This window comes from Argopecten irradians, chromosome 11 (assembly GCF_041381155.1).
Source record: "Argopecten irradians isolate NY chromosome 11, Ai_NY, whole genome shotgun sequence".
Lineage (NCBI taxonomy): Eukaryota > Metazoa > Mollusca > Bivalvia > Pectinida > Pectinidae > Argopecten > Argopecten irradians.
In genome coordinates, this window is record NC_091144.1 from 34,414,115 (window position 1) to 34,429,740 (window position 15,626).

Here is a 15,626-nt window from a genome sequence, read left to right on the forward strand (position 1 = left end):
TGGTTTATTAGCTCCAACTAAACACATTTTGGATTTAGCTGACAATATTACTCCAAACCTCAAGGAAACCTTGTCAGGTGAGTGCAGGTTTGATATGATATGTTATCTGCAAAATGAGGACATGTATATCCGAGACAATATACATTGTATACTTAGAATGACGCACATGTGTCCTGTGCTTTATATAGGGAGTTGATCGGAAAAAAAATAGCTACATTTCCTTAGATAGGACATCGTCATAGAAACGATTTAAAAAAAATGTTACTTCATTATTTTTTTTCTATATCTCAAATGCGTTATCATATGTTATAAGTTTTTGTTATGGTATTATTTTCATTTATTCATTTTTTGTTGTTGTTGTTTTGGATTAAAATTAAAGTTTAAGAAAGAAAGTTTCTCATTGAATTCTTTACTCGATATTAGTGCTACTTCTTACTCTATTTTGTTTACACTTCTACCGATTAATGAAGGTTAATATTTCTTAGCATATGTAAATTGCTCATTTAAATGTGACATACAATTTGGCATAGTAACGACTAATTTTATTTCTGGTAACATCTTGCCCACCGTCCACCTTGGATAAATTAGCTATAAAGCCCTTCTATAATACAAGAATCGGGTGGATTTTAATTTGCATATATTTTATCACGAGTTAAATATAAATGTTCAGACCTGTAATGTTCTTGTTTTATTGTTGTGCATGTCGCACAAAATACCCGAGACGAATTTTGTTGAGGTATTTGACGTAAAACTAAATTTGTAAAGCAATATATTTTTGGGGAAAATCATGTTTTGTATCCTAACGTATTGTGAACATTGCAAAGAGAATGACATGGAATTTTTGCTAAATAACACTATATTGAACGACCCAGACTTACAAACATAATAAATTATTCTTAAATGTACAGAATAATAAAAGATACCCTGATCATTATTCAAATTTTAGAGACTTTTAGGATATTATATATTTTAAAACAATGATTTTCTGATGCCATAATATCACACAACTCTTTCTAAATATAACGACGCCATCGTTTGCCAGTCATTCACAATTGTTCTTAGACCAAAAGATGATATACATGGCCAATCTAGATTGTCACCCAAAACAAAGCTCCCAAAATTGTACTTTATTACCCTATTTCACGTCCTAATTTCCTTAACCATATTTATACCGACCTCTATTTTAACGGTATCACCACTATGAATTCTGACAAGTGTTCTGCTACAGTGTAATTACTAAATACAACGGTTCACTAAAACGACATTTAGTAAACTAGACAATGTTTAAGAAGGTCTAACCACGTAACTTTTTATCTTAAAAAATCCATTAAACGTGATATAATGTGTATAAATAATTGATAAAATTTGGTATTTTAAGACAACGCAACTCATCCTAAATATAACGATGTCGTCGATTGCTAGAATGGTTGCTTTCCACTTGCCAAGACCATTGTATTGCGAATTCTTTTTTATCCAACACTTACATAATGTATCTTTGAATATATATCTAATTAATGTATTTTTAAGGAGTAAATGCTGCTGAGTTTGACGTTTATTATGCATGACAATCTATTTTGGATATAGGAGATATAAAATGCGTCAAGTGATATTTTACCTGTGGTGTATGTTTTTTGCTGCAGCAAGAGTTGTACGCGGCCTAGGTCGTAGCAGGCGGAAAGCGAACATTTCGACAATCGACGGAATCGTTATATTTAGGATATAAAGTTATGTAATGTTTTTTTTTTAAAATACACTAATTTATCAATTACATATATGAATTGTATCAGATTTACCGGGACACTAGTTTTTAACAACATATATCGTGATAACACCGTCAAAGAATACTGTCTCGTTTACTAGATGTCATTTCAATGAACCGTTACATATCATCGAACACTGGTAAGAATTCAGAGTGGTGATACCGTTAAGAGAGAGGTCGGTTCAAATACATAAAAGGTCATTAGGGCGTGGAATGGGATAATAGGGTACTGTTTTGGGAGCTTTGTTTCGAATGATAACATAGACTGGCTACGAATATGACTCTTGGTCCTGATAGCAATTTCAATCATCTGACAATCGTCGACAGCATCGTTATATTTACGATGAGTTGTGTGATATGGTGGTGTAAGACAAATATTGTTTTAAAGTACACAATTTCATAAATTTCACCAGAAATTAAAATCAAGATTAGAATGTTTTGGTCTATATTTTGTACATTTAAAAAACATTTTCTGTGTGTTTGTAAATGTGGATCGTTCAATCTCGTTTAATTAAGCAAAATTCCTATTCATTCTCTTTGCAACGTTCACGATACGTTAGGATACAAAACATGTTTTTCTTCAAAATACATTGTTTAACATATATTTTTTTACGTCAAATACCACAACAAAATTGGAGTCGTATATTCCTTACGACATGCACATTGATAAAACTAGAATGTAACAGGTCAAAACGTTTATTTTAACTGGTGTTATAATAATATATGCAAATTAAAATCCATCCTATATTTGAATTACAGAAGTACTTTATAGCTAAATTACCCAAGGGTGGATGGTGGGGGACATGTCACCAGAAATAAGATTAGTCGTTACTATGCCCAAATTGTATGTCACATTTAAATGAGCAATTTACATATGCTAATGAATAATAACCTTCATTTTCATTAATCGGTCATAAATGATAGAACAAATCGGGTAAATAAGCCATTGTAAAACGTGTCTTTCCTAAAATCTCCTCTCTATATATAACCTACAGACAGAGATCAAAATATAGAAATACATTTGGATACTGATTGAAGAGTTAATGACAAAATGTGTAAATTGACATGATGTTAAAAGACCATGTTTGATAAGTACAGGTAATATTAAGTAAAACGATACAATGAATAGTATTTTATTGATAAATGCATCAGATTCAAATATGGCTCTAATTTTAAGTCTCCTTAATAAAAGAGGAAACTAATTAATTATCTTCCTCGACAAAGATATTATATAGTACCAGGTTTAACAGAGTTCATTAGTTTTAAAACTAAAACCAAAAACTTAAATCCATTTTGTTAATACAGCGCATCATTTTATTCAGTGTAATAAAACACAACTTAAATCGTGTTCTCAAAAAGGGGTTCTGCTACATTGCACTGGTGCCGGAAAATGAGAAAAACGTGGATAATTCAATGTACGCTAAAATGTCTATGAATCAATGTCAGAACAATTCAGAGTAGTGTGTCTCTGTAGATCAGATGGTTGGGGCGTTGCCACCATGTTCTAAGGGTTCAGGGTTCGAATCATCACTAGGTCTTCTTTTTTTATTTAAACAAGCAATAATAATCCCTTGTTTTGTCATGTCAAATAGATATTTTGAATTATATATGTCATATCAAATAAATGTATTCAAAGACAAAGTGGTTCATAAAAAAAAATTCGCATTGAAAAATAGCGATTCTTATAGATATACTTGAATTTGACACCGGAACATATATCTAATTAATGTATTTTTAAGGAGTAAATGCTGCTGAGTTTGCCGTTTCCAGCCTACTACACAACTGTTTTCAAACGATGTAGTGTTCGAGAGTTCTTCCGGAAGAATATTTTATGACACGTCTTGTTCCTATTCTGGTTTCGACGAAGGTTTGTAATTTCTTTACAATATCTTAAAACGTAAACCCAAACTTACCTCTCAAAAAAGCTAGTACATAATGTATTAACTGCAATATTGTAGCTTGAAAGACTAAGAAGATAATGGTGTCGTCTTTAGAGTTACAATTGGTGCCTATTACCGCTAATGGAGAAAAGTAATAAATATGCAAACCGTTATCAAAACGTTTTTATGCATTTTATCTTACTTGCTTTATAATGCTTACCTACTAGGCAATAAAACTGCACCGTATAAAACATCAAATGCACAGAGAAAGAGTTTTTTTCCACATATCAATATGAATTTTATTCCGAAAGAAAATTATAACGCGAGTCTACAAACGGTAAACTTGACGTATGTTGAGCGGTACGGTTGAATGGTTGTATGTTTGTTTTGGACAAAAATGATATATAAATCATGTATACGCATAAGATAATTGGAAACCTACAAAAGTTTAGAAAATTGTGCCCGAGTGTTTCTGAAGCAGTGTTCCATAAAGACTCATAGGCACCGTTTTGAACCCCGGCCGTAAGGTATAGTAAGCGTGGTACGGTACAATGTATATTCATTCTAATAATGTATCGGAATGGCTTTGTAGTATACTGAAGTAAAACACTAGTCACTTTGTATACCTCTTATATTCGACCTATTTTATGGTATGGGTGATATCATTTTCGATAACTGTACCCAAGAAGAAGCAAATTTACTAGAATCGATACAAATTGAAGCTGCCCGCATTATCACAGGACTGCGTAAGGGAACCTCTCACTATAAACTTTACTGTGAACTTGGTTGGGACACCATTGCTGCAAGACGGAAAAAACAGACTAATACTCCGCTTTAATAAAATTCTCTTTGGAACAACACCAAATTATCTTAATGAACTAATTGAGCCATACTTTAATAAATGTCAATCCGTATCTACTACGTAATGATAGAATGTTTTACTTTTCCACTATGCAGAACCAATATATATGCAAAAAGTTTCATTCCAGCCACATTGAAAGATTATAATGAACTTGCAGCAAGGTATGACCTCACCAGTGTTACATCAATCTATCAGTTTAAAAAACTTTTAAAAGTATATTTAAGTGATATCAGATTAGAAAATGTTTATTATAATTATTTTAATGCTGGCACAAGGAAAAACAATATACTCCTTTGTCAGTTAAGAAACAATAGAGAGCAATCTTAACTTTGACTTACACAGAGATCATCTTACTGAATCTCCAGCATGTACGGTTGTGGTAATGGCCATGAAACAGTAGAACACTTCTTATCTTGTAGTAAATAATGATGAACCCCGAAGAATACTAAGAGAGAAAATTACTCGATCTAAATCAAAATCATAATCATTATAACTTAAATATGCTTTTGTCTGGCTGTGAAACTTGTAATAAATTAACCAATTTAAACATATTTGATAGTGTCATTGAGTTCATTAGAGCTACCAATCGATTTTTACCTGTATAGATCTCGATATCATCTCAATATTGATCTGCGATCTGCTTTTTATATTTTCCTTACTAAAAATAGCATTAATAGATAGCACACTTTATTTTGATTATGGTCATCTACTCTACTCCACCTTCTCCCCCCCCCCCTCCCCCTCTTTTCTGATTGGCATGTAATTTATGGCACCTAATTTATATTGTTTAACATATTTATAATGATATATTCAAATTATCACATATGAAAGAATACATAACTGTTTGTTTATGTAATAAGTAAGGCTTGTTTATGTAATAAGTAAGGTTTGTTTATGTAATAAGTAAGGTTTGTTTATGTAATAAGAAGTAAGGACAATATCAAGATTATGTATTTATTCAAAATTTTTTTGAATCTAAATTAACTTCATCTCATTCAAATCCATTGATATTAATGATATATTCCATCTTCAATGATAGTACAGTTATTTTAATACTAAAACCTGAATATAATATCCTTGATTGGATCCAAAAATACATAGGTGGATGACCACTGGCAAATAAGCCATTATGGGCATTTAGGTCTGTATCCTATGTGTGGATGGATCCAGTCATTTATATCATATTCTAATCTCTAAATTATGATTATATATATTTTGAAAAACAATAAATTTCGAACAAAAGTATATTGGAGATGATATCTTAAATACTGTCCCTAATCTCAACATTATTCATCAATAAAATTGCTACAGTATATGTTCATGAATATGTTCAAAATTAGAATTTTTTTGAATAATATGATATAACTCATTGTTACTCAAGGAGAAAACTATCCTTTTTCATTATTCGAAATAAAATTTGTTGAAATAACAAATACTGAAGTAGGGATACGAATGGAGGTGAAACATTTTTTTTTCTTTTTGTTGTTGTTATAATTACAATGTAGTTTTGATTTACATCAAGATCATAACACTTCCGTAAGTAGATGCAATGTATGTAGTGAGATTGCCTCTTAGAAAAATTGCATTCCTTAGAGATGTATAATGAAATTAGGTTATATTTTATAGTATTTTAGGGTGACTCTGGAAGTAGGATATTCGGAGTGGTTACGACACGTGGTCATTTTGAGGGACAACTAATCTATCCGAATGAGACGTATAACATCGAGGGATCCCGACGACATTTCCAAGGAGCCACAAACTTTAGTTTCAATAATTTACAGGTATTTCCTGATTTAAAATATCCTCAGTATGTCACCCACCCCTTTTATTGAAGCTAACGAAGGAATGGTTTCCAATTTGATCATAAATAAGTAAAACATCATATATTCATGTTTGTAAATCCAATGCGGAACTGTCATTTGACCTCATATTTGTAAATTAAAATATTTATTATTAACCAAATAATCAATGATTTGCGTCTTCATTCCGTATCCCTTTAATATAGGTCATCGGATGTTTCAATAGACACAAATGAAATAAAGTGCAAGTCTGATGAACTCTACACCGAAAGATGATGAAATACCGGAAGTCAGAGAAAAATGCGTGAGCAGCTTCAACCAGTTCATCAGAAAAATGGTCGGACAGGTATCAGCCGCGAGAGCGCGAAAACGACGGTCTATCATCGCAAATAAGACAGTCAGTGTGAAACTGTAACTTAGTTGCTGACCACACGTTTTACAACAAGTTTCTTACAAACGACGCCGTTTTGGATCAAATGACCAATCATGTTCAAGCGTCTAATAACATATTTAGATCCATAGGTAAGCTATGATATAGATATCATTCATATACGTGTTTTGGTCCTCCTTATGCTTTCTTTCTTTCTGACGGTTTTTTTTTTTGTTTTGTTTTTGTTTTTTTTTTTTGGGGGGGGGGGTTATTCATTTAGTAAAATGTTTGTTGCAATTGTTTTGCTCTGTAAAAGAGCTACAATGGCCAAGTAGTTATGATGTCCCGACATATTACAACAAGCCCTCCAACTATGGGATGCGGGTCAGAAACCCCAGTGTGGGACATTTACTAGGTACTGTCCACTGGTTGGTGGTTTTTTCTCCGTGTACTCAGGTTTCCTCCATCAACAAATCTGACACGTCCTTACAAGACCCTGGCTGTTAATAGGATGTAAAACTAATAAAACCAAACCAATGATTAAGAATATTGCCACATTCCCACTAACTTTGAGTCGTGAATTCGAATCCCATGTAGTATAATAACCAGATCCTAAACAAACTTGATTTTAATTCTAATAAAACTTCTCATCAATTCAATGTACTCCATGAAGAACAAGCGTATTGGGCTATAAAAGCATATTTGAACTAAAAATAGCTCTTGATAAGAAAAAAACCCACAGTTGGATATGAGATTGAATCTTAAGTCATTGGTTGACATACAGTTGTCACGATATACAACCATCTTATATAATGCAAAGCAACTTTATTCCGCGTGCGATTTAGTTTCGCGAATTTCGCGATGAAAGCGTTCAACCCGCGAATTATCTTCGCAAAATCGTTTTGAAATGGCGAAATTGGAGGAAAATTGTGAAGGAAAATTGGTTCAAAATATTTCTAATAGGATAAGAAATCATTCTCCACCTAAGCACATTTCTTTCTCTTTGTAGATATACCGTAAATCAAATTATTTTGTGTGTGAAATTAAATTGGGTATATCCCGCGCGAAAAGTTTTTGCGAAAATTTGTCAAAATTTGCTAGGTTTGTAGTACCATACAAGTATAACTTACAAAATTACATCGCCGCTAAAAACATTTAAGTATGCAAACGCAAAATTAAGAATTAAGATAAACATTAAACGCAGGGAATAATCTTTTTTACAATAATTTGAATAGATGAATGTCAGAAAAGTGTCTTTTGATAAATGCTTCTCTGAGTAACAAGTAACAAGGTCGCTAATGCAAGATTTTGATATTACCAAAGCTATCAAGTCTCGACTGGCCGTTGTCTAGGACAGAAACATCGTAAACATACTTAACACTGATAACCTCAGGTTAGCGGTGTCAGCTGATTATTCCCATGGTCAAGACAAACACACCAAAAATTCTGTCGAGTAAGCAAATCTTGTGGTCAAGCATGCCCCTTAGTATTTGGTTTGCAATTTTAACAAAAGTATGTAGTAAAAATGTGAAAAATTGACAGATATCACATTACATGCATGTTTATCTTTGATTATAATTTTGTAACTTTTAAATTACTCGCGTGTATTTTCTCTACGTCTTTGGACGCTAAGTGGACATTGTTGACAACTGTCCAGCGTGACATATTGTGGTCACTGTCGTTATCGCCTGATATAAGTGTCGTGACCTGCAAGTCAAGGTCAAATACCTCATCTAGGTCGTCACAACACAACAAATCCAGTACAAGACAGCGTTATCTATTTCAGTTTATGTCGCTTTTAGAACATTATCAATATCGTTACAAACATTGGACGGCAAACATGTACGGTTCTTTCTAAAGTTTCAATGTAGTTACTTTGTATTTGTTTATAAATCTTTTGATTATTCTTCTCCCACTAGCGTGTTAATGTAGTTATTATTAAACTGATGACGTGCATAAAAGTTTTTATTTGTTATTTGTTTAGATAACATTGCTTGTAGATGACTGACTTTCAATATCTGTTATAAAATAGGTGTTTTATCAAAATTAAAAAGCAAACAAAAAATTAAATAGATAAATAAATAAAAAAAAATCCCCATATGTAACTTGTTCGTAAATTAAATTATTGCAGTGAGTTTACTGCAGATGCAGGGGTTATTTATCTGTCGATCTCATGGAAGAAAGAATGTTTTGCCTATTTAAAATGAGAGCGAATGTATTCATTGCATATTTATGCCACATACATTCAGACTTGATAAATTCTCCTTAGAATGTCCGTATTGATATTATTGTCGACAACCTATGGTTGATTTAAATTTGATCTAGTTTCGTATCATAGCGTAAGCAAAGAACACTTGCTTTTTAGAACTTCTTGGTTTGTATTATTTAAAAAGTATGTTTTATCATTATTTTGGTTTAGTTTTGTTATTTGAGGTTGTATTATTGGCGGCGTTACAATAAGTAAACTTAATTGGCAACATAAAGCTCGACTTTATAAAATAAAACGGCTTGCAAGTAGACAGCTGTTTTATATGGTGCATAAAAATTAAGTCAATTTGGCGCTTGTATGCTGATAAAGTATATAAAACTAAATAAAAGATGCTCCACCACTGACAAATGGTAGTTTTTCTTAATCAAAAACAGGAAAAGATGATTAAGTATTTTTCTTCAGTCACAAAAGTTACTTACTTAACACCATAACCAAAATTAAAGTTACAGCTTCTAGTATTTCTTCCAGATGAAAATATTACAAATAATCTTGAATACAATATCGGTAAAGTATTCTTGAGGTTAAAGTAAATTAGAACCTTTAATGTTCTGTTACATATTCATTGATATAGAGTGCTCACGCTAGCTAATTTTTACCTAATCAGCATTTATCTTGTGGTACTCGGTCATTGGAAATGAAGTTTATCTGAAGTGGCCTTATCCCCCATCTTAAGACTTCGCTCACGTGTCTTCCTGTCTCACGTGTCTTGGGTGATAACATGGGACCTTGATGTCACGTTACGTCAAAACTTACACAACCAGGGTCTATATAAGGACCGGGGATCTCGGCTTCTTCGGCAGCTTCTCGTCTCAACATGAAGGTCTTAGCAGTCGTCTCCGTTCTCTGTGTCCTGACCACTGGGTATTGCCAGCAGGGCAATTTGGTGGAACTTGCTGAACAGCTTGGCGCCAAGACTCTGGTAGCCCTGGTCAAGGAGGCTGGACTAGCCGAAACCATCGCAACAGGAGGTATGGTCTGACTTTGATTTAATCATTCTCTTTCTTTTAATCCATTTTTTAATTTAAATTAGGTTTACGCAATCAGTGAAAATTAACTGTTTAAAGATATTTTATGAAAAAAAATTAAACCGTTCTAACGTATTTAATAATGTTAGTTTTTTAATGTAATTATTTTTTTCGACATCGTTGGAAAAGATAAATTCAAGATGCATAGATTTCTTTTCTTGAACAATTTGAATTGACCAAAGAGGAGAATTCAATTGAAGTAATAGATACCATAGTAAACACATAGTTAATCTCCAGTAACAATTAAGGTTTAATCGCTTGTAGATTATTTGTTCAATCATTAAAGATGCTCCACCGCTGACAAACGGTATTTTTTCTCTATCAAATACCAGAACAGGCGATTTAGTATTTGTCTTCGGATACAAAAGTTACTTAATTTACACCATTACCACCATTGAAAAGTTTGAGCTTCTCATTTCACTTCAAGATGAAAATACCAAAAATAATTTTTTGCATCCCGAAAAATTCAGTGGCACTATATCCTATATTGAATGACGTACTGATTGCGCATGCACCAAAAGCAAAATAAATCATTTCGTATTATGTTTTGTGTTAATTAGACATACATATACATGATTAAACACCAATTATAGTTCAAATGATGAGCATCGTTTATAGTCCGTCGGCGGTGGAGCATCTTTAAGGAATATACCTAAATATTACTTATCATATTTGACGCCACTTGTTTATACAATTATATATGCATTGACAAACGAAACATGATTTATGAAGAGTTTTATCCTAACGTAGAAACGCGATATAACAACAATGTATGTCGTGTTAATGTGAAAGTGCACATTTGTACTTGTTTACTCACTCTACTCTGGTGATTATTAAATTAAATCTTTCTCTACTGTGCAATTATTTTGTTTATTTATGTCTGTACCAGCAAAGTTTAAAGGGATTTCTTCTTTCTATTTATCAGCTTATATTCTATGTGTCTTAATACATAATGACAGTTCACATGTTATTCTGGTTTACATATTTTAGCACTCAAATGTTTTCTTTTCTTTCTTTTTTTCTTTCTTTTGTTTTGTTTTGTTTATTGGTTTTTTGTTGTTGTATTGGCTGTTACGAAAGTTGATACAACATAGTTGACTAGATTCTCATTATTGATATTCAATTTATCGTTAAAGCACTTAGAAGTGAAGTTTTATATTTTAGAGAGCATGTTTAAGTAACAATTTACAATTGTAATACAAAAGTTAATACAATATGGATGACTAGATATTTTACAACTGTTATCGATTCAATAATGCTTTGCCTAATTACGGTTTAAGCAACTGAATCTACTGATGTCTAAACCTGTTAATATTCCATTTTCCCTTGTCAATAAAATATTTGGAAATTAGAAAAAACTTGGTCTCTATCTTACCTTCGTGTTGCTTTATCATACCCCACAAACATCCTAACTTTTCGTTCCTCCACAGGCCCCTTCACCATTTTCGGCCCCACTGACGAAGCCTTCTCCAAGCTCCCCAAGTTCATCCTTAACTACCTCAGCAAGAACAAGACTGCCCTCCAGGATGTCCTCAAATACCACGTAGTCAGCGGAAAGGTCTACTCCTCTCAGCTTTCCAACGAACTCGAGGCAGCGTCCCTGTTAGCCCCTGCTAAGATCAGGATCAACATCTACCAGGGCGGCAAGGTTGGCTGTTTTTTGAAATTATGACATCAGCCTCAAGGATCATGAAATAATCTTATATATTTTTTTTTACTTAGCCAATTATAAATAAGTCAACGTTTTGTATCGTCATCTTTGATTGACCGAGCCTAAACTTTAAACTTTTTTAGAATTAAGATTGTTTCATGATTTTGGGACCAGATCATACTGAACTTGAACCCCTATGAAAAATTTCTGAGAATGGCGAGACACCCAGATGATATTTACCGTTAATTACCTCAATTTTATGATTATTCTTTTCGTATTACTGTATTTTTAGATGAAAAATATTTGTAAAGTCATACCCCTCGCAATTTATTTGACTTTTGAAAATTAATTTCTTTACTGTTATCATGATCACTTGCAGAGAGAAATTGCGGAAATTATATTTATTCTTGAACACGACACAAATTTTAGTTTGAGGAATAAAGAATCCGCAAAAATTAAAACGATAACAGTAAAAAAAACATTCTTTATATGAACACTTTATCGAGAGGTGCAATTGCGCCCGTGGTCACATGAACATACATTTTATTTGCAATCCAATCATCGAATCATAGCTAATAGTAATATGGTATATGGTAATCTGGTTAAATAGCAGTCATTAATAAAGTCTTCGGTTCCAACAGGTCATCACTGCTGACGGATCTCCCGTTGTTATGCCAGACCAGAATGCCACAAATGGTGTCATCCATGTTGTAAACAGAGTTTTGTTTCCAATTCCACTTGAAACCATGGTCGATGCCGTCAAAAACGATCGCCAGCTTAAGACTCTCCTGACAGCTGTCAGCGCTGCTGGAATCGCCTCAGCCCTTGGAGGTAGGACTTATGACTCCACATATAGCAACACGTCACATCCGTCTGTAAAAATCGTATATGTGGAGCTCGCATTTACATAAGGCGCTTGTGTATGTAAACTTATTTTAAGATGAAGCTCTTATTACCAAATCTTTTATCTACCATAATTTATTTTAGGAGTTTTTGGCATTGTTATCCGATGATAAATCTAATTCTATCAAAACAATTTGATATATATTTTATTTATTTTGATATTTTTCTGTTTCACGGTGTAACGTACTTTAAATTGATATGATCCTTGATACGAAGGTAAATATAACCAAAACATATCAACTAGGAATTCTGATTGTATTTCTTTTATTTCAAAAGCCGATGGTCTGACCCTCTTCGCACCAACTGACAGAGCGTTCGCCAAACTCCCAGCCGGCACACTGAACAACTTGCTAAAGAACAAAACCGCCCTGACTGGTAAGACTGAACCAAGTTCTTAATTATTTATCATAATAGCTTAAGCGACACATTTTATGAACTATAAATGACATGTGATTGTAACAAAATCGTGACAAATTAGTTGATTGTAAAACTTACATTAAATCGAGATATGTCACACTAGTATTGTATTAGCTGTGAAAATTTTCAATATATTGGAATATATTACAGTTACTTCATTTTGTTTGTACAGATGTACTGACATACCACGTTGTCAAGGGAACCGACTTCAGCGCTGGTCTGAGTAACGGTGCCAAGGTCGCTACACTGGAGGGCAAAAATGTCGTCGTCTCTATCCAAAATGGTTAGTGTCGTGTAGCCATTAAAAATACTATTTATTTAATACCACTGAAATGCAAATGGAATATGCTTTAAGAAAGTAATATAATAGATTCACAGAGTATAAATACCTTTTTTTATTTTTCGGTTGTTCCAAACTTCACAGAATGTAAACTTATAGAAACAATGGCCTTTAAAAGAAGCATTACCTCAATTAATAGTTAAATAGATTATCCTGCTTAATTGAAAGTGTTGTGTTGGTCCTGACCAATCTTTTCACTGTTTATTTAAGTCATCATGAATACCCCGATAACTCGAGCTATTGCCATTTCCTGCTGGCTTCGAGTTAACGAAGTGTGGCTGCAATACACATGCCTATGGGCCATAAATATTTAGATAGATCACAGAAGATATTGTCTCTGGTATTGGTCTATCACATTGGTGAATTTCAACCACTTTAGTTGACATGAATTTGTAAACAAAATCTCCTAAAATGTTGAGAAGTAATTAATCGTTTATGTTCTCTCTGTTATAAAGGTGAGGTCAAAATCGACAACGCCGTTGTCATTCGTCCCGATGATGCAGTAACCAATGGAGTCATTCATATCATCGACAATGTCCTCATCCCACCACAGTACAGACAAGATCCTCTTTTTAGGAATTAATCAATTAATTAATGGTAGTAAATTATTATGTCATTTTTGTCCATTACACATATTTTAGAATATGTATAGTCATTGAATTGTTATTTTTGAATTTGACGTAAATAAAATATGTTAAAAATAATCCTATTGTTTATGTTATTGACAAATATGATCTCAAAACAAAAAGGAGATTTTGGTCCTGTTTATCTCGACGTCTACGAAACTCGATGATGGTATCATAGTAGGGTGTCAACATTGGCCATAAAATAACACTTTTGACTCTAAATGTCATCACTATAAATTAAAATTTGGTCACATTATTCAAACTGTGAAGCTAAAATTCGCAATCTTGGAAGCAATTATTTCTCTTGGTAAAAACAAAATGATCAATAGAATCTTCCATCTCTTTAGGGTGAGACAGGAGAATCTCATCCCGAAGAATAAGATTCTTAAGCTACGAGGCTTTGCCGAATGTTTGACAGCTTATAAGAACCTTAACCCGAGGGTTGAGGTCTCCTACCTCACCCCAAAGAGAATAAATGGTTCTTTCTCTTACCATATGTGAATATTTACATTTTCACTGCAGTCCCACTATGTAACCTTACCAAGCGCAGTTGGCAGTCACATAGACAATGAACTTCAAGCGCTTATTATGACGTCATTATCATTGTGACGTAACAATTGTCGTGTCAGCGACCACGGAAGACGGCTGTTCAAATGTCTGTTCCATCCATGACGATAACGAATGCTTATTTAATCATAGATGCAAACTCCATTGGGATTTTATCATAAAATTGTAGCCAAATGTAAATATAAGCATTGAACTTCTTTCAGTTGGCATTCATAGCTAATATGAATGCCAACAGAACAGAGGCAAACTCAACATGAAGCCCTAACCCTAAATGTCTATCTCCAGTCTAACGTCAAAGGAAGTGAAAGATTCTATTGATCTCTCCCACATATTGTACAATTGTTGGCTTATCTCCATAACTTCGTAGAAATATTGCAGAAAACTGAGGGGCGGGGCGTTGTTTGCAACTCAAATTTGATTACCGTGGTCTTTACACTCTTGAAAAATAACCCACAAAACTTAGACCTGTCCGAAATTGAACACTGCAAAACAACTGCAAAAGTTGTGTTGATTAAAAAAAATAGATACTTCTGTGTAGGTAAATTTAGGTTATATAGCTCTGTTCACATAATTAAAGCACACGCATTATCTTGCTGAATTTTACAAATCTACTGTACACTGACCGTTTATTAATTTCCGGTTCTGGTTCCAATCCTAAACACCGCCTGGATATACACCGTCAATGCCAGGCACTCCCGATGTCATCCTAAACAGCACCTAGATTGACGTCACTGCCTGGCAACTCCAATGTCATCCTAAACACTGCCTGGATGCATCGTCAATGCCGGGCACTCCCGATGTCATCCTAAATCTCGCATGGGGTGGACCGACACTATCTGGCAACTCCAATGTCATCCTTAATAGCGCCTAGGGTGAACAGTCACAGCCCGGCAACTCCAGTGACATCCTAAATCCCGATTGGGATCGTCAGTATCCAGCAACACCAATGTTATCCTAAACAGCGCCTAGAGTGGACCATCACTGCCCGACAACTCTAACGTCATCCTAAATACCGCCTGGGCTGGACCGTCACTGCCCAGCAACTCCAATGTCATCCTAAATACCCCCTAGAGGAGCGTAAGTACCTGGCAACTCAAATGTCATCCTAAACACCGTATGGAGTGGACCATCACTGCCCGGCAACTCCAATGTCATCCT

The 15,626-nt window shown here is 33.8% G+C and overlaps 1 protein-coding gene across 1 annotated transcript; it reads left to right on the forward strand.

The window, feature by feature from the left end:
* Positions 1-9,725: 9,725 nt before the first annotated feature.
* LOC138335390 (transforming growth factor-beta-induced protein ig-h3-like) lies at positions 9,726-13,979 on the forward strand. The gene is made up of 6 exons (XM_069284450.1): positions 9,726-9,907; positions 11,395-11,612; positions 12,257-12,446; positions 12,795-12,893; positions 13,108-13,218; positions 13,731-13,979. Exons 1-6 carry the CDS (start codon positions 9,754-9,756, stop codon positions 13,856-13,858), a joined length of 900 nt encoding a protein of 299 aa, XP_069140551.1. The 5' UTR covers positions 9,726-9,753; the 3' UTR covers positions 13,859-13,979.
* Positions 13,980-15,626: the final 1,647 nt, after the last annotated feature.